Consider the following 24525-nt stretch of genomic DNA (forward strand, 5'->3'; position numbering starts at 1 on the left):
GATTTGGGATTGTGGCAGCTTCAGAAGGAATTCCTGCCTGGGCTGGCATTCCCAGAGAATCCCTGGGAGTGTCCAAGGAAAGGCTGGAAAATCCCAGAACTGTGGGGTGGGAATGGGATGGGACTGAAGCTCCATGGATCCCAAACCTTCCAGGATTCCGGGATCCAGGACACTCAGGATCCATCCCCAGGGATTTTTATGGGATTCGGGGATGGAAAAGGGAAGGGAGACCCTTCCTGGAGTCCTGAATTCCCAGTGAAACCCCTGGATCCCAAAATTCCTTCCTGGAGAGGATTCAGGATGGGGCTGGATCCAGTGCCAGGCTGGGAGAGCTGGGAATGGAGGGAATTCCTTGGGAAAAGGGGAGGAATTTGGGAAGGAATTCCTGGCTGGGCTGGAATTCCCAGAGAATCCCTGGCAGTGTCCCAGGAAAGGCTGGAAAATCCCAGAATTGTGGGGTTGGAATGGGATGGGATTGAAGCTCCATGGATCCCATCCCAAACCATTCCAGGATTCCGGGATCCAGGACACTCAGGATCCATCCCCAGGGATTTTTATGGGATTCAGGGATGGAAAAGGGAAGGGAGACCCTTCCTGGAGTCCTGAATTCCTGGTGAAACCCCTGGATCCCAAAATTCCTTCCTGGAGAGGAGCTGGGATGGGGCTGGATCCAGTGCCAGGCTGGGAGAGCTGGGAATGGAGGGAATTCCCTGGAAAGGGGGGGAATTTAGGAAGGAATTCCTGGCTGGGCTGGAATTCCCAGAGGATCCCTGGGAATGTCCAAGGAATGGTTGGATCGGGGTTGGTTGGAATGGGATGGGATTGAAGCTCCATGGATCCCATCCCAAACCATTCCAGGATTCTGGGATCCAGGACACTCAGGATCCATCCCCAGGGATTTTTATGGGATTCAGGGATGGAAAAGGGAAGGGAGATCCTTCCTGGAGTCTCAAATTCCCAGTGAAACCCCTGGATCCCAAAATTCCTTCCTGGAGAGGAGCTGGGATGGGGATGGATCCAGTGCCAGGCTGGGAGAGCTGGGAATGGAGGGAATTCCCTGGAATTTGGGAAGGAATTTGGGAAGGAATTTGGGAAGGAATTCCCGGCTGGGCTGGAATTCCCAAAGAATCCCTGGCAGTGCCCAAGGAAAAGCTGGAGGTCCCTGGGATGGAAGTGAAAGTCCACGAATCCCATCCCAAACCATTCCAGGATTTGGGATTTTAAGGAGATGCCTCCACTGGGCTCCCCGTTAATTTTATGCAGCAGAAATGTTTAATTATTCACCAGCCCGGAGTAACATTCACACAGCACAACAGGTTTTGATTTTTTTGGAGTTTTGTCAACTCCAAAGGAGGATATAGAAAATTCTGAGGCAGGAAAAACAGAGACTGAACCTTTGGGGATGAAGGAATTGATCTGGGTATTTCTGTTACGTTCACCAGGGCTCTGGGAAACAAATCAATACATTTGGTTTGGTATTTTGTTCTCATATTAGTTAAAATTGTCATTAATTAAGCCAGGAATTCAACCTGCCCCCAAGATTCCCAGATTTCCCGCAGAGAATCAGGAATTCTTTAACCACTCCTCACCAATCAGCAGCCAAGGATAATTATTGTTAATTAATTACAAAAAAAGTGAAGTAATTCCTCCCTCCTGAGTTTTCCACCCCGGATTTGGTTTGAACCTGCCCAGGGTTGGCTCTTCCCATTTTTTTTGGTCATTATTCCCATTTTTCCAGCACAAATTCCAGCCCAGTCCCACGGAATTCCAGCTGCAGTTCCATGGGATGTTGGGGGAAGGAGTCAGGGTTTTGCTGGGCTCTGCAGCACAAAGAATTCCAGGAAAATTCCGGGGCATGTCCACGCTCTAATTCCCAGAACGTGGTAAAAAAAATTATCCAGGAGCAGGAGAATTCATAGATAAATAATATAAATAATAGATAAATAATAGAAATAATATAAATAAATAATATAAATAATATAAATGATATATAAATAATATATAAATAATGTAAATAAATAATATAAATAATATATAAATGATATATAAATAATATAAATAATATATAATAGAAATAAATAATAGAAATAATATATAAATAATAGAAATAATATATGAAATATAAATAATAGAAATTATATATAAATAATATAAATAATATAATTAATATAAATAATATAAATAATATAAATAATATATAAAATATAAAAAATATAGATAATATAAATAATATAATTAATATAAATAATATAAATAATATATAAATAATGTAAATAAATAATATAAATAATATAAATAATATATAAATAATATAAATAATATAAATAATATAAATAACATAATTAATATAAATAATATAAATAATATATAAATAATATAAATAAATAATATAAATAATTTAAATAATATAAATAACATAATTAATATAATTATTTATTTATAAATAATTTAATATATGATATTTAATAATATATTATTAAATATAATAATATTTAATTAAAAATAAAATATGAAATTAAATAAAATAATAATTTAATGTACAATAATATAAATATCATTTATATTATAAATAATATCGATAACGAATAATTCCTGGAGCAGGAATTTGGAATTCTGTGTTCCTCACTTCCAGTCTCTCAGCCTGGCCAAGAACCAGGACCTTTTATTGAGGAAAACTCCAGGAATTCTGCACAAACCCCCCAAAAGGTTCCAGAATCCCTCCCTGCCCTGCCCTGTTGCATTTTCCAGGTTTATTTTTATTTTCCAGGCGTGTTTTTTTGCCTCCTGCCCGTGTTTTTAATCAATATATTTCAATATCCCACGGATATTTTGTGGTTCCCAGCCCAACCCCCCCCCGGGACTCCCCCAGCACCACTCCAATTTCTGCACTTTAAAAAAAAAAAACTAATTTTGGCTCAGGAAAGAAAATAAAAACCTGAAAATCCACCAAGGTGTTGAAATCCTTGCACTGCTCCCCACTGATTCCTCTCATTCCAGTTTCCCCCAGGAATAATTTTCTATTTCCATTTATACATGACAAAGAAATGGCATCGATCAATAAATAAATATTTAAATAAATAGTAAAATAAATAAAGAAATAAAATTATAAATAAAAATAAATTTAAAAAATAAATAAAAATGAATAAAATTATAAATAAATAAATAAAATAAATAAATAAATCATAAAAATAAATAAATAAATAAAATTATAAATAGAAATAAATAAATAAAATGAATAAATAAATAAAACAAATAAATAAAATAAATAAAATTACAAATAAATAAATAAATAAATAAAATAAAATTATAAATAAAATAATAAAGTTATAAATAAATAAATAAATTATAAATAAATGAATACATAAATAAAATAAATAAATAAATAAGTAAATAAAATAAATAAATAAAATGATGAGGCCAAAACGCTTTACATCACACACACCCCCTCTAATTTTGCAATTAATTTGCAATTAATTACCTTCCAGAGGGGATTTTTTTCACTTGGAATTGTGTCCTACCCTAAATCCAAGAGGGAAAAGCACCTTGGAAAAGAGCAGGAGCCTTTTTCTTTTTTTTTTTTTTTTAAATATTTTTTAAAAAAAAAAGATTTGTTGAGCTACTTCATCCGGAAAATTTAAAAAAAAAATTCAATTTTTTTTTTAAAAAAAAAGATTTGTTGAACTATTTCATCCAGAAAATAAAAAAAAAATTGAATTTTTTTTTAAAAAAAGATTTGTTGAACTACTTCACCCAGAAAATTTAAAAAAAAATGACTTTTTTAAAAAATAAATATTTTTTTAACAACTTCATCCAGAAAATTAAAAAAAAATAGAATTTTTTAAAAAATAAAGATTTGCTGAACTACTTCACCCAGAAAATTAAAAAAAAAATTGAATTATTTTAAAAAAAAAAGATTTGTTGAACTACTTCACCCAGAAAATTAAAAAAAAATTAAATTTTTTTAAAAAAAAAATTTGTTGAGCTACTTCATCCAGAAAATTTAAAAAAAAAAAAATTGAATTTTTAAAAAAAAAAGATTTATTGAACTACTTCACCCAGAAAATTTAAAAAAAAAATTGAATTTTTTTTTTTTTTATATTTTTAAATTATTTCCCTTTTAGAAACAAATCAGGTAACCGAGCAGGGGGGTTTTCCATGAGGAAAAAAGCGCGAATTGATCTATTTTTTAGAGGAATACTCACAAAGAACTGCTCCAGGTCCCTTTCCAGCCCCACGTTGGGCAGGTCCGGCATCATGTGCGCCACCACCTTGAACCCCGCGTCCTTGGCCAGGTGGAAGGACTCACAGACAGCCCTCACCGTGTGACCCCTGCGGACAGACGGACAGGACAAACGGGGATTAACCCCGGCAGGCCGGGCCTGGGGAGGGGCTGGGGGGAAAACCGAGCCTGGGGGGTTTGGGGGGACTGGGAGCGGAATTGTGGGGGAAAGGAGCTGGAAATCACCCAAAATCCCTCTGGGAAAATTGAACCTCCCCAGATTTTGGGTATTGGGATTGGAATTCTGTGGGAAAGGAGCTGGAAATCACCCAAAATTCCTTCTGGGAAAATGTGAGCCTCCCCAGATTTTGGGTATTGGAATTCTGAGGGAAAGGAGCTGGAAATCACCCAAAATCCCTTCTGGGAAAATTGAACCTCCCCAGATTTTGGGTATTGGAATTCTGTGGGAAAGGAGCTGGAAATCACCCAAAATCCCTCTGGGAAAATTGAATCTCCCCAAATTTTGGGTATTGGGATTGGAATTCTGTGGGAAAGGAGCTGGAAATCACCCAAAATCCCTCTGGGAAAATTGAACCTCCCCAGATTTTGGGTATTGGGATTGGAATTCTGAGGGAAAGGAGCTGGAAATCACCCAAAATCCCTCTGGGAAAATTGAATCTCCAAAAAGTTTGGGTATTGGGATTGGAATTCTGAGGGAAAGGAGCTGGAAATCACCCAAAATCCCTCTGGGAAAATTGAATCTCCCCAGATTTTGGGTATTGTAATTCTGGGGGAAAGGAGCTGGAAATCACCCAAAATCCCTCTGGGAAAATTGAATCTCCCCAGATTTTGGGTATTGGGATTGGAATTGTGAGGGAAAGGAGCTGGAAATCACCCAAAATCCCTCTGGGAAAATTGAATCTCCCCAAAGTTTGGGGATTGGAATTCTGAGGGAAAGGAGCTGGAAATCACCCAAAATTCCTTCTGGGAAAATGTGAAGCTCCAAAAATTTTGGGTATTGGGATTGGAATTCTGGGGGAAAGGAGCTGGAAATCACCCAAAATCCCTCTGGGAAAATTGAACCTCCCCAGATTTTGGGTATTGGGATTGGAATTGTGAGGGAAAGGAGCTGGAAATCACCCAAAATCCCTCTGGGAAAATTGAATCTCCCCAGATTTTGGGTATTGGGATTGGAATTGTGAGGGAAAGGAGCTGGAAATCACCCAAAATCCCTCTGGGAAAATTGAATCTCCCCAAAGTTTGGGTATTGGGATTGGAATTGTGAGGGAAAGGAGCTGGAAATCACCCAAAATCCCTCTGGGAAAATTGAATCTCCCCAGATTTTGGGTATTGGAATTGGAATTGTGAGGGAAAGGAGCTGGAAATCACCCAAAATCCCTCTGGGAAAATTGAATCTCCCCAAAGTTTGGGTATTGGGATTGGAATTGTGAGGGAAAGGAGCTGGAAATCACCCAAAATCCCTCTGGGAAAATTGAATCTCCCCAGATTTTGGGTATTGGGATTGGAATTCTGAGGGAAAGGAGCTGGAAATCACCCAAAATCCCTCTGGGAAAATTGAATCTCCAAAAATTTTCGGTATTGGGATTGGAATTCTGAGGGAAAGGAGCTGGAAATCACCCAAAATCCCTCTGGGAAAATTGAATCTCCAAAAATTTTCGGTATTGGGATTGGAATTCTGAGGGAAAGGAGCTGGAAATCACCCAAAATCCCTCTGGGAAAATTGAATCTCCAAAAATTTTCGGTATTGGGATTGGAATTCTGAGGGAAAGGAGCTGGAAATCACCCAAAATCCCTCTGGGAAAATTGAATCTCCCCAGATTTTGGGTATTGGGATTGGAATTGTGGGGGAAAGGAGCTGGAAATCACCCAAAATCCCTCTGGGAAAATTGAATCTCCCCAATTTTGGGTATTGGGATTGGAATTGTGAGGGAAAGGAGCTGGAAATCACCCAAAATCCCTCTGGGAAAATTGAATCTCCCCAGATTTTGGGTATTGGGATTGGAATTCTGAGGGAAAGGAGCTGGAAATCACCCAAAATCCCTCTGGGAAAATTGAACCTCCCCAATTTTGGGTATTGGAATTGGAATTCTGAGGGAAAGGAGCTGGAAATCACCCAAAATCCCTCTGGGAAAATTGAATCTCCAAAAATTTTGGGTATTGGAATTGGAATTGTGAGGGAAAGGAGCTGGAAATCACCCAAAATCCCTCTGGGAAAATTGAATCTCCCCAAAGTTTGGGTATTGGGATTGGAATTCTGAGGGAAAGGAGCTGGAAATCACCCAAAATCCCTCTGGGAAAATTGAACCTCCCCAGATTTTGGGTATTGGGATTGGAATTCTGGGGGAAAGGAGCTGGAAATCACCCAAAATCCCTCTGGGAAAATTGAATCTCCCCAGATTTTGGGTATTGGGATTGGAATTCTGAGGGAAAGGAGCTGGAAATCACCCAAAATCCCTCTGGGAAAATTGAATCTCCAAAAATTTTCGGTATTGGGATTGGAATTCTGAGGGAAAGGAGCTGGAAATCACCCAAAATCCCTCTGGGAAAATTGAATCTCCAAAAATTTTCGGTATTGGGATTGGAATTCTGAGGGAAAGGAGCTGGAAATCACCCAAAATCCCTTCTGGGAAAATTGAACCTCCCCAGATTTTGGGTATTGGGATTGGAATTCTCAGGGAAAGGAGCTGCTCTGGGGTCTCCAGATCCAGAGAGAAATTTGGGAAAGATACTGGAATACAGTCTGGAAATCCAGGTTGGTGTCCCTCAGGAAAAACAGGGAATAAAAACATAAATTCAGGAATAAAACCAGCAGGAAAGGAGAAGGGATGGAAGAAGGAAAAGCAGCCAATCACCCAAAATCCCTCTGGGAAAATTGAATCTCCAAAAATTTTGGGTATTGGGATTGGAATTCTGAGGGAAAGGAGCTGGAAATCACCCAAAATTCCTTCTGGGAAAATTGAATCTCCCCAAAGTTTGGGTATTGGGATTGGAATTCTGAGGGAAAGGAGCTGGAAATCACCCAAAATCCCTCTGGGAAAATTGAATCTCCAAAAATTTTGGGTATTGGGATCGGAATTCTGAGGGAAAGGAGCTGGAAATCACCCAAAATTCCTTCTGGGAAAATTGAATCTCCCCAGATTTTGGGTATTGGGATTGGAATTCTGAGGGAAAGGAGCTGGAAATCACCCAAAATCCCTCTGGGAAAATTGAATCTCCAAAAATTTTGGGTATTGGGATTGGAATTCTGAGGGAAAGGAGCTGGAAATCACCCAAAATTCCTTCTGGGAAAATTGAATCTCCCCAAAGTTTGGGTATTGGGATTGGAATTCTGAGGGAAAGGAGCTGGAAATCACCCAAAATCCCTCTGGGAAAATTGAATCTCCAAAAATTTTGGGTATTGGGATCGGAATTCTGAGGGAAAGGAGCTGGAAATCACCCAAAATTCCTTCTGGGAAAATTGAATCTCCCCAGATTTTGGGTATTGGGATTGGAATTCTGAGGGAAAGGAGCTGGAAATCACCCAAAATTCCTTCTGGGAAAATGTGAAGCTCCAAAAATTTTGGGTATTAGGATTGGAATTCTGGGGGAAAGGAGCTGGAAATCACCCAAAATCCCTCTGGGAAAATTGAATCTCCCCAGATTTTGGGTATTGGGATTGGAATTCTGAGGGAAAGGAGCGGAAAATCACCCAAAATCCCTCTGGGAAAATTGAACCTCCCCAGATTTTGGGTATTGGGATTGGAATTCTGGGGGAAAGGAGCTGGAAATCACCCAAAATCCCTCTGGGAAAATTGAATCTCCCCAGATTTTGGGTATTGGAATTCTGGGGGAAAGGAGCTGGAAATCACCCAAAATCCCTCTGGGAAAATTGAACCTCCCCAGATTTTGGGTATTGGGATTGGAATTCTGGGGGAAAGGAGCTGGAAATCACCCAAAATCCCTTCTGGGAAAATTGAACCTCCCCAAAGTTTGGGTATTGGGATTGGAATTGTGAGGGAAAGGAGCTGGAAATCACCCAAAATTCCTTCTGGGAAAATTGAATCTCCCCAAAGTTTGGGTATTGGGATTGGAATTGTGAGGGAAAGGAGCGGAAAATCACCCAAAATCCCTCTGGGAAAATTGAATCTCCCCAGAGTTTGGGTATTGGGATCAGAATTCTGTGGGAAAGGAGCTGAAAATCACCCAAAATCCCTTCTGGGAAAATGTGAAGATCCAAAAATTTTGGGTATTGGGATTGGAATTCTGGGGGAAAGGAGCTGAAAATCACCCAAAATCCCTCTGGGAAAATTGAATCTCCCCAAATTTTGGGTATTGGGATTGGAATTCTGAGGGAAAGGAGCTGGAAATCACCCAAAATCCCTTCTGGGAAAATTGAATCTCCCCAGATTTTGGGTATTGGGATTGGAATTCTGTGGGAAAGGAGCTGAAAATCACCCAAAATCCCTCTGGGAAAATTGAATCTCCCCAAAGTTTGGGTATTGGGATTGGAATTGTGAGGGAAAGGAGCTGAAAATCACCCAAAATCCCTCTGGGAAAATTGAACCTCCCCAGATTTTGGGTATTGGGATTGGAATTCTGAGGGAAAGGAGCTGAAAATCACCCAAAATTCCTTCTGGGAAAATGTGAAGCTCCAAAAATTTTGGGTATTGGGATTGGAATTCTGTGGGAAAGGAGCTGGAAATCACCCAAAATCCCTCTGGGAAAATTGAATCTCCCCAGATTTTGGGTATTGGGATCGGAATTCTGTGGGAAAGGAGCTGGAAATCACCCAAAATCCCTCTGGGAAAATTGAATCTCCCCCGAAATTTTGGGTATTGGGATTGGAATTCTGTGGGAAAGGAGCTGGAAATCACCCAAAATCCCTCTGGGAAAATTGAATCTCCCCAAAGTTTGGGTATTGGGATTGGAATTGTGAGGGAAAGGAGATGAAAATCACCCAAAATCCCTCTGGGAAAATTGAACCTCCCCAGATTTTGGGTATTGGGATTGGAATTGTGAGGGAAAGGAGCTGGAAATCACCCAAAATCCCTCTGGGAAAATGTGAAGATCCAAAAATTTTGGGTATTGGGATTGGAATTCTGAGGGAAAGGAGCTGGAAATCACCCAAAATCCCTCTGGGAAAATTGAATCTCCCCAATTTTGGGTATTGGGATTGGAATTCTGAGGGAAAGGAGCTGGAAATCACCCAAAATCCCTCTGGGAAAATTGAATCTCCCCAATTTTGGGTATTGGGATTGGAATTGTGAGGGAAAGGAGCTGAACATCACCCAAAATCCCTCTGGGAAAATTGAACCTCCCCAGAGTTTGGGTATTGGGATTGGAATTGTGAGGGAAAGGAGCTGGAAATCACCCAAAATCCCTCTGGGAAAATGTGAAGATCCAAAAATTTTGGGTATTGGGATTGGAATTCTGAGGGAAAGGAGCTGGAAATCACCCAAAATCCCTCTGGGAAAATTGGACATCCCCAGATTTTGGGTATTGGGATTGGAATTCTGGGGGAAAGGAGCTGAAAATCACCCAAAATCCCTCTGGGAAAATTGAATCTCCCCAAATTTTGGGTACTGGGATTGGAATTCTGAGGGAAAGGAGCTGGAAATCACCCAAAATCCCTTCTGGGAAAATTGAATCTCCCCAATTTTGGGTATTGGAATTGGAATTGTGGGGGAAAGGAGCTGGAAATCACCCAAAATCCCTCTGGGAAAATTGAACCTCCCCAAATTCTGGGTATTGGGATTGGAATTCTGTGGGAAAGGAGCTGCTCTGGGGTTTCCAGATCCAGAGAGAAATTTAGGAAAGATACTGGAATCCAGGTTGGAAATCCAGGTTGGTGTCCCTCAGGAAAAACAGGAATAAAAACATAAATTCAGGAATAAAACGAGCAGGAAAGGAGAAGGGATGGAACAAGGAAAAGCAGCCAAGGTGAAAATCACCCAAAATCCCTCTGGGAAAATTGAACCTCCCCAGATTTTGGGTATTGGGATTGGAATTCTGTGGGAAAGGAGCTGGAAATCACCCAAAATCCCTCTGGGAAAATTGAATCTCCCCAAAGTTTGGGTATTGGGATTGGAATTCTGGGGGAAAGGAGCTGGAAATCACCCAAAATCCCTCTGGGAAAATTGAATCTCCCCAGATTTTGGGTATTGGGATTGGAATTCTGGGGGAAAGGAGCTGGAAATCACCCAAAATCCCTCTGGGAAAATTGAATCTCCCCAGATTTTGGGTATTGGGATTGGAATTCTGTGGGAAAGGAGCTGAAAATCACCCAAAATCCCTCTGGGAAAATTGAATCTCCCCAAAGTTTGGGTATTGGAATTCTGAGGGAAAGGAGCTGGAAATCACCCAAAATCCCTTCTGGGAAAATTGAATCTCCCCAATTTTGGGTATTGGAATTGGAATTGTGGGGGAAAGGAGCTGGAAATCACCCAAAATCCCTCTGGGAAAATTGAACCTCCCCAAATTCTGGGTATTGGGATTGGAATTCTGTGGGAAAGGAGCTGCTCTGGGGTTTCCAGATCCAGAGAGAAATTTAGGAAAGATACTGGAATCCAGGTTGGAAATCCAGGTTGGTGTCCCTCAGGAAAAACAGGAATAAAAACATAAATTCAGGAATAAAACGAGCAGGAAAGGAGAAGGGATGGAACAAGGAAAAGCAGCCAAGGTGAAAATCACCCAAAATCCCTCTGGGAAAATTGAACCTCCCCAGATTTTGGGTATTGGGATTGGAATTCTGTGGGAAAGGAGCTGGAAATCACCCAAAATCCCTCTGGGAAAATTGAATCTCCCCAAAGTTTGGGTATTGGGATTGGAATTCTGGGGGAAAGGAGCTGGAAATCACCCAAAATCCCTCTGGGAAAATTGAATCTCCCCAGATTTTGGGTATTGGGATTGGAATTCTGGGGGAAAGGAGCTGGAAATCACCCAAAATCCCTCTGGGAAAATTGAATCTCCCCAGATTTTGGGTATTGGGATTGGAATTCTGTGGGAAAGGAGCTGAAAATCACCCAAAATCCCTCTGGGAAAATTGAATCTCCCCAAAGTTTGGGTATTGGAATTCTGAGGGAAAGGAGCTGGAAATCACCCAAAATTCCTTCTGGGAAAATTGAATCTCCCCAGATTTTGGGTATTGGGATTGGAATTCTGAGGGAAAGGAGCTGGAAATCACCCAAAATCCCTCTGGGAAAATTGAACCTCCCCAAATTTTGGGTATTGGGATCGGAATTGGGAGGGAAAGGAGCGGAAAATCACCCAAAATCCCTCTGGGAAAATTGAACCTCCCCAGATTTTGGGTATTGGGATTGGAATTCTGAGGGAAAGGAGCTGGAAATCACCCAAAATCCCTCTGGGAAAATTGAACCTCCCCAAAGTTTGGGTATTGGGATTGGAATTCTGAGGGAAAGGAGCTGGAAATCACCCAAAATCCCTCTGGGAAAATTGAATCTCCCCAAAGTTTGGGTATTGGAATTCTGAGGGAAAGGAGCTGGAAATCACCCAAAATTCCTCTGGGAAAATTGAATCTCCCCAGATTTTGGGTATTGGGATTGGAATTCTGAGGGAAAGGAGCTGAAAATCACCCAAAATCCCGCTGGGAAAATTGAACCTCCCCAAATTTTGGGTATTGGGATTGGAATTCTGAGGGAAAGGAGCGGAAAATCACCCAAAATCCCTCTGGGAAAATTGAATCTCCCCAAAGTTTGGGTATTGGGATCGGAATTGTGAGGGAAAGGAGCGGAAAATCACCCAAAATTCCCTCAGGGAAAATTGAATCTCCCCAGATTTTGGGTATTGGGATTGGAATTCTGAGGGAAAGGAGCTGAAAATCACCCAAAATCCCTTCTGGGAAAATTGAATCTCCCCAAAGTTTGGGTATTGGGATTGGAATTCTGAGGGAAAGGAGCTGGAAATCACCCAAAATCCCTCTGGGAAAATTGAATCTCCCCAGATTTTGGGTATTGGGATTGGAATTCTGAGGGAAAGGAGCTGAAAATCACCCAAAATCCCTCTGGGAAAATTGAATCTCCCCAGATTTTGGGTATTGGGATTGGAATTCTGAGGGAAAGGAGCTGAAAATCACCCAAAATCCCTCTGGGAAAATTGAACCTCCCCAGATTTTGGGTATTGGGATTGGAATTCTGTGGGAAAGGAGCTGGAAATCACCCAAAATCCCTCTGGGAAAATTGAACCTCCCCAAAGTTTGGGTATTGGGATTGGAATTCTGAGGGAAAGGAGCTGGAAATCACCCAAAATCCCTTCTGGGAAAATTGAATCTCCCCAAAGTTTGGGTATTGGGATTGGAATTCTGTGGGGAAGGAGCTGGAAATCACCCAAAATCCCTCTGGGAAAATTGAACCTCCCCAGATTTTGGGTATTGGGATTGGAATTCTGAGGGAAAGGAGCTGGAAATCACCCAAAATCCCTCTGGGAAAATTGAATCTCCCCATATTTTTGGGTATTGGGATTGGAATTGTGAGGGAAAGGAGCTGGAAATCACCCAAAATCCCTCTGGGAAAATTGAACCTCCCCCGAAATTTTGGGTATTGGGATTGGAATTCTGTGGGAAAGGAGCTGAAAATCACCCAAAATCCCTCTGGGAAAATTGAATCTCCCCAGATTTTGGGCATTGGAATTCTGTGGGAAAGGAGCTGGAAATCACCCAAAATCCCTCTGGGAAAATTGAATCTCCCCAGATTTTGGGTATTGGGATTGGAATTCTGAGGGAAAGGAGCTGGAAATCACCCAAAATCCCTCTGGGAAAATGTGAAGATCCAAAAATTTTGGGTATTGGGATTGGAATTCTGAGGGAAAGGAGCTGGAAATCACCCAAAATCCCTCTGGGAAAATGTGATCCTCCCCAAATTTTGGGTATTGGGATTGGAATTCTGAGGGAAAGGAGCTGGAAATCACCCAAAATCCCTCTGGGAAAATTGAATATCCCCAAATTTTGGGTATTGGGATTGGAATTCTGAGGGAAAGGAGCTGAAAATCACCCAAAATCCCTCTGGGAAAATGTGAAGCTCCAAAAATTTTGGGTATTGGGATTGGAATTCTGTGGGAAAGGAGCTGAAAATCACCCAAAATCCCTTCTGGGAAAATTGAAGCTCCAAAAATTTTGGGTATTGGGATTGGAATTCTGAGGGAAAGGAGCTGGAAATCACCCAAAATCCCTCTGGGAAAATTGAATCTCCTCAAATTTTGGGTATTGGGATTGGAATTCTGGGGGAGAGGAGCTGGAAATCACCCAAAATCCCTTCTGGGAAAATTGAATCTCCCCAAAGTTTGGGTATTGGGATTGGAATTCTGGGGGAAAGGAGCTGGAAATCACCCAAAATCCCTCTGGGAAAATTGAATCTCCAAAAATTTTGGGTATTGGGATTGGAATTCTGAGGGAAAGGAGCTGGAAATCACCCAAAATCCCTCTGGGAAAATGTGAAGCTCCAAAAATTTTGGGTATTGGGATTGGAATTCTGTGGGAAAGGAGCTGAAAATCACCCAAAATCCCTCTGGGAAAATTGAACCTCCCCAGATTTTGGGCATTGGAATTCTGAGGGAAAGGAGCTGAAAATCACCCAAAATCCCTCTGGGAAAATTGAATCTCCCCAGATTTTGGGTATTGGGATCGGAATTGTGAGGGAAAGGAGCTGGAAATCACCCAAAATCCCTCTGGGAAAATTGAATCTCCAAAAATTTTGGGTATTGGGATTGGAATTCTGAGGGAAAGGAGCTGGAAATCACCCAAAATCCCTCTGGGAAAATTGAACCTCCCCAGATTTTGGGTATTGGGATTGGAATTCTGGGGGAAAGGAGCTGGAAATCACCCAAAATCCCTCTGGGAAAATGTGAACCTCCAAAAATTTTGGGTATTGGGATTGGAATTCTGAGGGAAAGGAGCTGGAAATCACCCAAAATCCCTCTGGGAAAATTGAACCTCCCCAAAGTTTGGGTATTGGGATTGGAATTCTGAGGGAAAGGAGCTGGAAATCACCCAAAATCCCTCTGGGAAAATTGAATCTCCCCAGATTTTGGGTATTGGGATTGGAATTCTGAGGGAAAGGAGCTGGAAATCACCCAAAATCCCTTCTGGGAAAATTGAATCTCCAAAAATTTTGGGTATTGGGATTGGAATTCTGAGGGAAAGGAGCTGGAAATCACCCAAAATCCCTCTGGGAAAATTGAATCTCCTCAAATTTTGGGTATTGGGATTGGAATTCTGGGGGAGAGGAGCTGGAAATCACCCAAAATCCCTCTGGGAAAATTGAATCTCCCCAGATTTTGGGTATTGGGATTGGAATTCTGAGGGAAAGGAGCTGGAAATCACCCAAAATCCCTCTGGGAAAATTGAATCTCCCCAAAGTTTGGGTATTGGGATTGGAATTGTGAGGGAAAGGAGCTGGAAATCACCCAAAATCCCTCTGGGAAAATTGAATCTCCCCAGATTTTGGGTATTGGGATCGGAATTGTGAGGGAAAGGAGCTGGAAATCACCCAAAATCCCGCTGGGAAAATTGAATCTCCCCAGATTTTGGGTATTGGGATCGGAATTGTGAGGGAAAGGAGCTGGAAATCACCCAAAATCCCTCTGGGAAAATTGAATCTCCAAAAATTTTGGGTATTGGGATTGGAATTCTGAGGGAAAGGAGCTGGAAATCACCCAAAATCCCTCTGGGAAAATTGAACCTCCCCAGATTTTGGGCATTGGAATTCTGAGGGAAAGGAGCTGGAAATCACCCAAAATCCCGCTGGGAAAATTGAATCTCCCCAAAGTTTGGGTATTGGGATTGGAATTCTGAGGGAAAGGAGCTGGAAATCACCCAAAATCCCGCTGGGAAAATTGAACCTCCCCAAAGTTTGGGTATTGGGATTGGAATTCTGAGGGAAAGGAGCTGGAAATCACCCAAAATCCCGCTGGGAAAATTGAATCTCCCCAGATTTTGGGTATTGGGATTGGAATTCTGTGGGAAAGGAGCTGGAAATCACCCAAAATCCCTCTGGGAAAATTGAACCTCCCCAAAGTTTGGGTATTGGGATTGGAATTCTGAGGGAAAGGAGCTGGAAATCACCCAAAATCCCGCTGGGAAAATTGAATCTCCCCAAAGTTTGGGTATTGGGATCGGAATTGTGAGGGAAAGGAGCGGAAAATCACCCAAAATTCCCTCAGGGAAAATTGAACCTCCCCAGATTTTGGGTATTGGGATTGGAATTCTGAGGGAAAGGAGCTGAAAATCACCCAAAATCCCTTCTGGGAAAATTGAATCTCCCCAAAGTTTGGGTATTGGGATTGGAATTCTGAGGGAAAGGAGCTGGAAATCACCCAAAATCCCTCTGGGAAAATTGAATCTCCCCAGATTTTGGGTATTGGGATTGGAATTCTGAGGGAAAGGAGCTGAAAATCACCCAAAATCCCTCTGGGAAAATTGAATCTCCCCAGATTTTGGGTATTGGGATTGGAATTCTGAGGGAAAGGAGCTGAAAATCACCCAAAATCCCTCTGGGAAAATTGAACCTCCCCAAAGTTTGGGTATTGGGATTGGAATTCTGAGGGAAAGGAGCTGGAAATCACCCAAAATCCCTCTGGGAAAATGTGAAGCTCCAAAAATTTTGGGTATTGGGATTGGAATTGTGAGGGAAAGGAGCTGGAAATCACCCAAAATCCCTTCTGGGAAAATTGAATCTCCCCAAAGTTTGGGTATTGGGATTGGAATTCTGAGGGAAAGGAGCTGGAAATCACCCAAAATCCCTTCTGGGAAAATTGAATCTCCCCAGATTTTGGGTATTGGGATTGGAATTCTGAGGGAAAGGAGCTGCTCTGGGGTTTCCAGATCCCAACAGAAATTTGGGAGAGATGCTGGAATCCAGTCTGGAAATCCAGGTTGGTGTCCCTCAGGAAAAACAGGAATAAAAACATAAATTCAGGAATAAAAACGGCAGGAAAAGAGAAGGGATGGAAGAAGGAAAAGCAGCCGAGCTGAAAATCACCCAAAATCCCTTCTGGGAAAATTGAATCTCCCCAAAGTTTGGGTATTGGGATTGGAATTCTGGGGGAAAGGAGCTGGAAATCACCCAAAATCCCTCTGGGAAAATGTGAACCTCCAAAAATTTTGGGTATTGGGATTGGAATTCTGAGGGAAAGGAGCTGGAAATCACCCAAAATCCCTCTGGGAAAATTGAACCTCCCCAAATTTTGGGTATTGGGATCGGAATTCTGTGGGAAAGGAGCTGGAAATCACCCAAAATCCCTCTGGGAAAATTGAATCTCCCCAATTTTGGGTATTGGGATTGGAATTCTGAGGGAAAGGAGCTGGAAATCACCCAAAATCCCTCTGGGAAAATTGAATCTCCCCAATTTTGGGTATTGGGATTGGAATTGTGAGGGAAAGGAGCTGAACATCACCCAAAATCCCTCTGGGAAAATTGAACCTCCCCAGAGTTTGGGTATTGGGATTGGAATTCTGAGGGAAAGGAGCTGGAAATCACCCAAAATCCCTCTGGGAAAATGTGAAGATCCAAAAATTTTGGGTATTGGGATTGGAATTCTGAGGGAAAGGAGCTGGAAATCACCCAAAATCCCTCTGGGAAAATTGGACATCCCCAGATTTTGGGTATTGGGATTGGAATTCTGGGGGAAAGGAGCTGAAAATCACCCAAAATCCCTCTGGGAAAATTGAATCTCCCCAAATTTTGGGTACTGGGATTGGAATTCTGAGGGAAAGGAGCTGGAAATCACCCAAAATCCCTTCTGGGAAAATTGAATCTCCCCAATTTTGGGTATTGGAATTGGAATTGTGGGGGAAAGGAGCTGGAAATCACCCAAAATCCCTCTGGGAAAATTGAACCTCCCCAAATTCTGGGTATTGGGATTGGAATTCTGTGGGAAAGGAGCTGCTCTGGGGTTTCCAGATCCAGAGAGAAATTTAGGAAAGATACTGGAATCCAGGTTGGAAATCCAGGTTGGTGTCCCTCAGGAAAAACAGGAATAAAAACATAAATTCAGGAATAAAACGAGCAGGAAAGGAGAAGGGATGGAACAAGGAAAAGCAGCCAAGGTGAAAATCACCCAAAATCCCTCTGGGAAAATTGAACCTCCTCAAATTTTGGGTATTGGGATTGGAATTCTGGGGGAGAGGAGCTGGAAATCACCCAAAATCCCTCTGGGAAAATTGAATCTCCCCAGATTTTGGGTATTGGGATTGGAATTCTGAGGGAAAGGAGCTGGAAATCACCCAAAATCCCTCTGGGAAAATTGAATCTCCCCAAAGTTTGGGTATTGGGATTGGAATTGTGAGGGAAAGGAGCTGGAAATCACCCAAAATCCCTCTGGGAAAATTGAATCTCCCCAGATTTTGGGTATTGGGATCGGAATTGTGAGGGAAAGGAGCTGGAAATCACCCAAAATCCCGCTGGGAAAATTGAATCTCCCCAGATTTTGGGTATTGGGATCGGAATTGTGAGGGAAAGGAGCTGGAAATCACCCAAAATCCCTCTGGGAAAATTGAATCTCCAAAAATTTTGGGTATTGGGATTGGAATTCTGAGGGAAAGGAGCTGGAAATCACCCAAAATCCCTCTGGGAAAATTGAACCTCCCCAGATTTTGGGCATTGGAATTCTGAGGGAAAGGAGCTGGAAATCACCCAAAATCCCGCTGGGAAAATTGAATCTCCCCAAAGTTTGGGTATTGGGATTGGAATTCTGAGGGAAAGGAGCTGGAAATCACCCAAAATCCCGCTGGGAAAATTGAACCTCCCCAAAGTTTGGGTATTGGGATTGGAATTCTGAGGGAAAGGAGCTGGAAATCACCCAAAATCCCGCTGGGAAAATTGAATCTCCCCAGATTTTGGGTATTGGGATTGGAATTCTGTGGGAAAGGAGCTGGAAATCACCCAAAATCCCTCTGGGAAAATTGAACCTCCCCAAAGTTTGGGTATTGGGATTGGAATTCTGAGGGAAAGGAGCTGGAAATCACCCAAAATCCCGCTGGGAAAATTGAATCTCCCCAAAGTTTGGGTATTGGGATCGGAATTGTGAGGGAAAGGAGCGGAAAATCACCCAAAATTCCCTCAGGGAAAATTGAACCTCCCCAGATTTTGGGTATTGGGATTGGAATTCTGAGGGAAAGGAGCTGAAAATCACCCAAAATCCCTTCTGGGAAAATTGAATCTCCCCAAAGTTTGGGTATTGGGATTGGAATTCTGAGGGAAAGGAGCTGGAAATCACCCAAAATCCCTCTGGGAAAATTGAATCTCCCCAGATTTTGGGTATTGGGATTGGAATTCTGAGGGAAAGGAGCTGAAAATCACCCAAAATCCCTCTGGGAAAATTGAATCTCCCCAGATTTTGGGTATTGGGATTGGAATTCTGAGGGAAAGGAGCTGAAAATCACCCAAAATCCCTCTGGGAAAATTGAACCTCCCCAAAGTTTGGGTATTGGGATTGGAATTCTGAGGGAAAGGAGCTGGAAATCACCCAAAATCCCTCTGGGAAAATGTGAAGCTCCAAAAATTTTGGGTATTGGGATTGGAATTGTGAGGGAAAGGAGCTGGAAATCACCCAAAATCCCTTCTGGGAAAATTGAATCTCCCCAAAGTTTGGGTATTGGGATTGGAATTCTGAGGGAAAGGAGCTGGAAATCACCCAAAATCCCTTCTGGGAAAATTGAATCTCCCCAGATTTTGGGTATTGGGATTGGAATTCTGAGGGAAAGGAGCTGCTCTGGGGTTTCCAGATCCCAACAGAAATTTGGGAGAGATGCTGGAATCCAGTCTGGAAATCCAGGTTGGTGTCCCTCAGGAAAAACAGGAATAAAAACATAAATTCAGGAATAAAAACGGCAGGAAAAGAGAAGGGATGGAAGAAGGAAAAGCAGCCGAGCTGAAAATCACCCAAAATCCCTTCTGGGAAAATTGAATCTCCCCAAAGTTTGGGTATTGGGATTGGAATTCTGGGGGAAAGGAGCTGGAAATCACCCAAAATCCCTCTGGGAAAATGTGAACCTCCAAAAATTTTGGGTATTGGGATTGGAATTCTGAGGGAAAGGAGCTGGAAATCACCCAAAATCCCTCTGGGAAAATTGAACCTCCCCAAATTTTGGGTATTGGGATCGGAATTCTGTGGGAAAGGAGCTGGAAATCACCCAAAATCCCTCTGGGAAAATTGAATCTCCCCAATTTTGGGTATTGGGATTGGAATTCTGAGGGAAAGGAGCTGGAAATCACCCAAAATCCCTCTGGGAAAATTGAATCTCCCCAATTTTGGGTATTGGGATTGGAATTGTGAGGGAAAGGAGCTGAACATCACCCAAAATCCCTCTGGGAAAATTGAACCTCCCCAGAGTTTGGGTATTGGGATTGGAATTGTGAGGGAAAGGAGCTGGAAATCACCCAAAATCCCTCTGGGAAAATGTGAAGATCCAAAAATTTTGGGTATTGGGATTGGAATTCTGAGGGAAAGGAGCTGGAAATCACCCAAAATCCCTCTGGGAAAATTGGACATCCCCAGATTTTGGGTATTGGGATTGGAATTCTGGGGGAAAGGAGCTGAAAATCACCCAAAATCCCTCTGGGAAAATTGAATCTCCCCAAATTTTGGGTACTGGGATTGGAATTCTGAGGGAAAGGAGCTGGAAATCACCCAAAATCCCTTCTGGGAAAATTGAATCTCCCCAATTTTGGGTATTGGAATTGGAATTGTGGGGGAAAGGAGCTGGAAATCACCCAAAATCCCTCTGGGAAAATTGAACCTCCCCAAATTCTGGGTATTGGGATTGGAATTCTGTGGGAAAGGAGCTGCTCTGGGGTTTCCAGATCCAGAGAGAAATTTAGGAAAGATACTGGAATCCAGGTTGGAAATCCAGGTTGGTGTCCCTCAGGAAAAACAGGAATAAAAACATAAATTCAGGAATAAAACGAGCAGGAAAGGAGAAGGGATGGAACAAGGAAAAGCAGCCAAGGTGAAAATCACCCAAAATCCCTCTGGGAAAATTGAACCTCCCCAGATTTTGGGTATTGGGATTGGAATTCTGTGGGAAAGGAGCTGGAAATCACCCAAAATCCCTCTGGGAAAATTGAATCTCCCCAAAGTTTGGGTATTGGGATTGGAATTCTGGGGGAAAGGAGCTGGAAATCACCCAAAATCCCTCTGGGAAAATTGAATCTCCCCAGATTTTGGGTATTGGGATTGGAATTCTGGGGGAAAGGAGCTGGAAATCACCCAAAATCCCTCTGGGAAAATTGAATCTCCCCAGATTTTGGGTATTGGGATTGGAATTCTGTGGGAAAGGAGCTGAAAATCACCCAAAATCCCTCTGGGAAAATTGAATCTCCCCAAAGTTTGGGTATTGGAATTCTGAGGGAAAGGAGCTGGAAATCACCCAAAATTCCTTCTGGGAAAATTGAATCTCCCCAGATTTTGGGTATTGGGATTGGAATTGTGAGGGAAAGGAGCTGGAAATCACCCAAAATCCCTCTGGGAAAATTGAATCTCCCCAAAGTTTGGGTATTGGGATTGGAATTCTGAGGGAAAGGAGCTGGAAATCACCCAAAATTCCTTCTGGGAAAATTGAATCTCCCCAGATTTTGGGTATTGGGATTGGAATTCTGTGGGAAAGGAGCTGCTCTGGGGTTTCCAGATCCAGAGAGAAATTTGGGAAAGATACTGGAATCCAGGCTGGAAATCCAGGTTGGTGTCCCTCAGGAAAAAAAGGGAATAAAAAAATAAATTCAGGAATAAAAAGAGCAGGAAAAGAGAAGGGATGGAAGAAGGAAAAGCAGCCAATCACCCAAAATCCCTCTGGGAAAATTGAATCTCCCCAGATTTTGGGTATTGGGATTGGAATTCTGAGGGAAAGGAGCTGGAAATCACCCAAAATCCCTCTGGGAAAATTGAACCTCCCCAAATTTTGGGTATTGGGATCGGAATTGGGAGGGAAAGGAGCGGAAAATCACCCAAAATCCCTCTGGGAAAATTGAACCTCCCCAGATTTTGGGTATTGGGATTGGAATTCTGAGGGAAAGGAGCTGGAAATCACCCAAAATCCCTCTGGGAAAATTGAACCTCCCCAAAGTTTGGGTATTGGGATTGGAATTCTGAGGGAAAGGAGCTGGAAATCACCCAAAATCCCTCTGGGAAAATTGAACCTCCCCAAAGTTTGGGTATTGGGATTGGAATTCTGAGGGAAAGGAGCTGGAAATCACCCAAAATTCCTCTGGGAAAATTGAATCTCCCCAGATTTTGGGTATTGGGATTGGAATTCTGAGGGAAAGGAGCTGAAAATCACCCAAAATCCCGCTGGGAAAATTGAACCTCCCCAAATTTTGGGTATTGGGATTGGAATTCTGAGGGAAAGGAGCGGAAAATCACCCAAAATCCCTCTGGGAAAATTGAATCTCCCCAAAGTTTGGGTATTGGGATCGGAATTGTGAGGGAAAGGAGCGGAAAATCACCCAAAATTCCCTCAGGGAAAATTGAATCTCCCCAGATTTTGGGTATTGGGATTGGAATTCTGAGGGAAAGGAGCTGAAAATCACCCAAAATCCCTCTGGGAAAATTGAATCTCCCCAAAGTTTGGGTATTGGGATTGGAATTCTGAGGGAAAGGAGCTGGAAATCACCCAAAATCCCTCTGGGAAAATTGAATCTCCCCAGATTTTGGGTATTGGGATTGGAATTCTGAGGGAAAGGAGCTGAAAATCACCCAAAATCCCTCTGGGAAAATTGAATCTCCCCAGATTTTGGGTATTGGGATTGGAATTCTGAGGGAAAGGAGCTGAAAATCACCCAAAATCCCTCTGGGAAAATTGAACCTCCCCAGATTTTGGGTATTGGGATTGGAATTCTGTGGGAAAGGAGCTGGAAATCACCCAAAATCCCTCTGGGAAAATTGAACCTCCCCAAAGTTTGGGTATTGGGATTGGAATTCTGAGGGAAAGGAGCTGGAAATCACCCAAAATCCCTTCTGGGAAAATTGAATCTCCCCAAAGTTTGGGTATTGGGATTGGAATTCTGTGGGGAAGGAGCTGGAAATCACCCAAAATCCCTCTGGGAAAATTGAACCTCCCCAGATTTTGGGTATTGGGATTGGAATTCTGAGGGAAAGGAGCTGGAAATCACCCAAAATCCCTCTGGGAAAATTGAATCTCCCCAGATTTTGGGTATTGGGATTGGAATTGTGAGGGAAAGGAGCTGGAAATCACCCAAAATCCCTCTGGGAAAATTGAACCTCCCCCGAAATTTTGGGTATTGGGATTGGAATTCTGTGGGAAAGGAGCTGAAAATCACCCAAAATCCCTCTGGGAAAATTGAATCTCCCCAGATTTTGGGCATTGGAATTCTGAGGGAAAGGAGCTGGAAATCACCCAAAATCCCTCTGGGAAAATTGAATCTCCCCAGATTTTGGGTATTGGGATTGGAATTCTGAGGGAAAGGAGCTGGAAATCACCCAAAATCCCTCTGGGAAAATGTGAAGATCCAAAAATTTTGGGTATTGGGATCGGAATTCTGTGGGAAAGGAGCTGGAAATCACCCAAAATCCCTCTGGGAAAATTGAATCTCCCCAGATTTTGGGTATTGGGATTGGAATTCTGAGGGAAAGGAGCTGGAAATCACCCAAAATCCCTCTGGGAAAATGTGAAGATCCAAAAATTTTGGGTATTGGGATTGGAATTGTGAGGGAAAGGAGCTGGAAATCACCCAAAATCCCTCTGGGAAAATTAAATCTCCAAAAATTTTGGGTATTGGGATTGGAATTCTGAGGGAAAGGAGCTGAAAATCAACCAAAATCCCTCTGGGAAAATTGAATCTCCCCAGATTTTGGGTATTGGGATTGGAATTCTGTGGGAAAGGAGCTGGAAATCACCCAAAATCCCTCTGGGAAAATGTGATCCTCCCCAAATTTTGGGTATTGGGATTGGAATTCTGAGGGAAAGGAGCTGGAAATCACCCAAAATCCCTCTGGGAAAATTGAATATCCCCAAATTTTGGGTATTGGGATTGGAATTCTGAGGGAAAGGAGCTGAAAATCACCCAAAATCCCTCTGGGAAAATGTGAAGCTCCAAAAATTTTGGGTATTGGGATTGGAATTCTGTGGGAAAGGAGCTGAAAATCACCCAAAATCCCTTCTGGGAAAATTGAAGCTCCAAAAATTTTGGGTATTGGGATTGGAATTCTGAGGGAAAGGAGCTGGAAATCACCCAAAATCCCTCTGGGAAAATTGAATCTCCTCAAATTTTGGGTATTGGGATTGGAATTCTGGGGGAGAGGAGCTGGAAATCACCCAAAATCCCTTCTGGGAAAATTGAATCTCCCCAAAGTTTGGGTATTGGGATTGGAATTCTGGGGGAAAGGAGCTGGAAATCACCCAAAATCCCTCTGGGAAAATTGAATCTCCAAAAATTTTGGGTATTGGGATTGGAATTCTGAGGGAAAGGAGCTGGAAATCACCCAAAATCCCTCTGGGAAAATGTGAAGCTCCAAAAATTTTGGGTATTGGGATTGGAATTCTGTGGGAAAGGAGCTGAAAATCACCCAAAATCCCTCTGGGAAAATTGAATCTCCCCAGATTTTGGGTATTGGGATCGGAATTGTGAGGGAAAGGAGCTGGAAATCACCCAAAATCCCTCTGGGAAAATTGAATCTCCAAAAATTTTGGGTATTGGGATTGGAATTCTGAGGGAAAGGAGCTGGAAATCACCCAAAATCCCTCTGGGAAAATTGAACCTCCCCAGATTTTGGGTATTGGGATTGGAATTCTGGGGGAAAGGAGCTGGAAATCACCCAAAATCCCTCTGGGAAAATGTGAACCTCCAAAAATTTTGGGTATTGGGATTGGAATTCTGAGGGAAAGGAGCTGGAAATCACCCAAAATCCCTCTGGGAAAATTGAACCTCCCCAAAGTTTGGGTATTGGGATTGGAATTCTGAGGGAAAGGAGCTGGAAATCACCCAAAATCCCTCTGGGAAAATTGAATCTCCCCAGATTTTGGGTATTGGGATTGGAATTCTGAGGGAAAGGAGCTGGAAATCACCCAAAATCCCTTCTGGGAAAATTGAATCTCCAAAAATTTTGGGTATTGGGATTGGAATTCTGAGGGAAAGGAGCTGGAAATCACCCAAAATCCCTCTGGGAAAATTGAATCTCCTCAAATTTTGGGTATTGGGATTGGAATTCTGGGGGAGAGGAGCTGGAAATCACCCAAAATCCCTCTGGGAAAATTGAATCTCCCCAGATTTTGGGTATTGGGATTGGAATTCTGAGGGAAAGGAGCTGGAAATCACCCAAAATCCCTCTGGGAAAATTGAATC

General features: G+C 42.4%; 1 protein-coding gene across 1 annotated transcript in view; it reads right to left on the reverse strand.

Annotated features, from left to right (window-relative positions):
- Nucleotides 1-24525, reverse strand: part of ELP3 (elongator acetyltransferase complex subunit 3) — a 159287-nt gene that overhangs the window by 54434 nt on the left and 80328 nt on the right. Inside the window, exon 9 of the mRNA XM_064411527.1 lies at nucleotides 4203-4329. Within this exon, the coding sequence (XP_064267597.1) occupies nucleotides 4203-4329 (127 nt within the window). The remainder of the gene's footprint in view (nucleotides 1-4202; nucleotides 4330-24525) is intronic.

The sequence above is a fragment of the Passer domesticus genome, chromosome 3, assembly GCF_036417665.1.
Source record: "Passer domesticus isolate bPasDom1 chromosome 3, bPasDom1.hap1, whole genome shotgun sequence".
In the NCBI taxonomy this organism is placed as follows: domain Eukaryota; kingdom Metazoa; phylum Chordata; class Aves; order Passeriformes; family Passeridae; genus Passer; species Passer domesticus.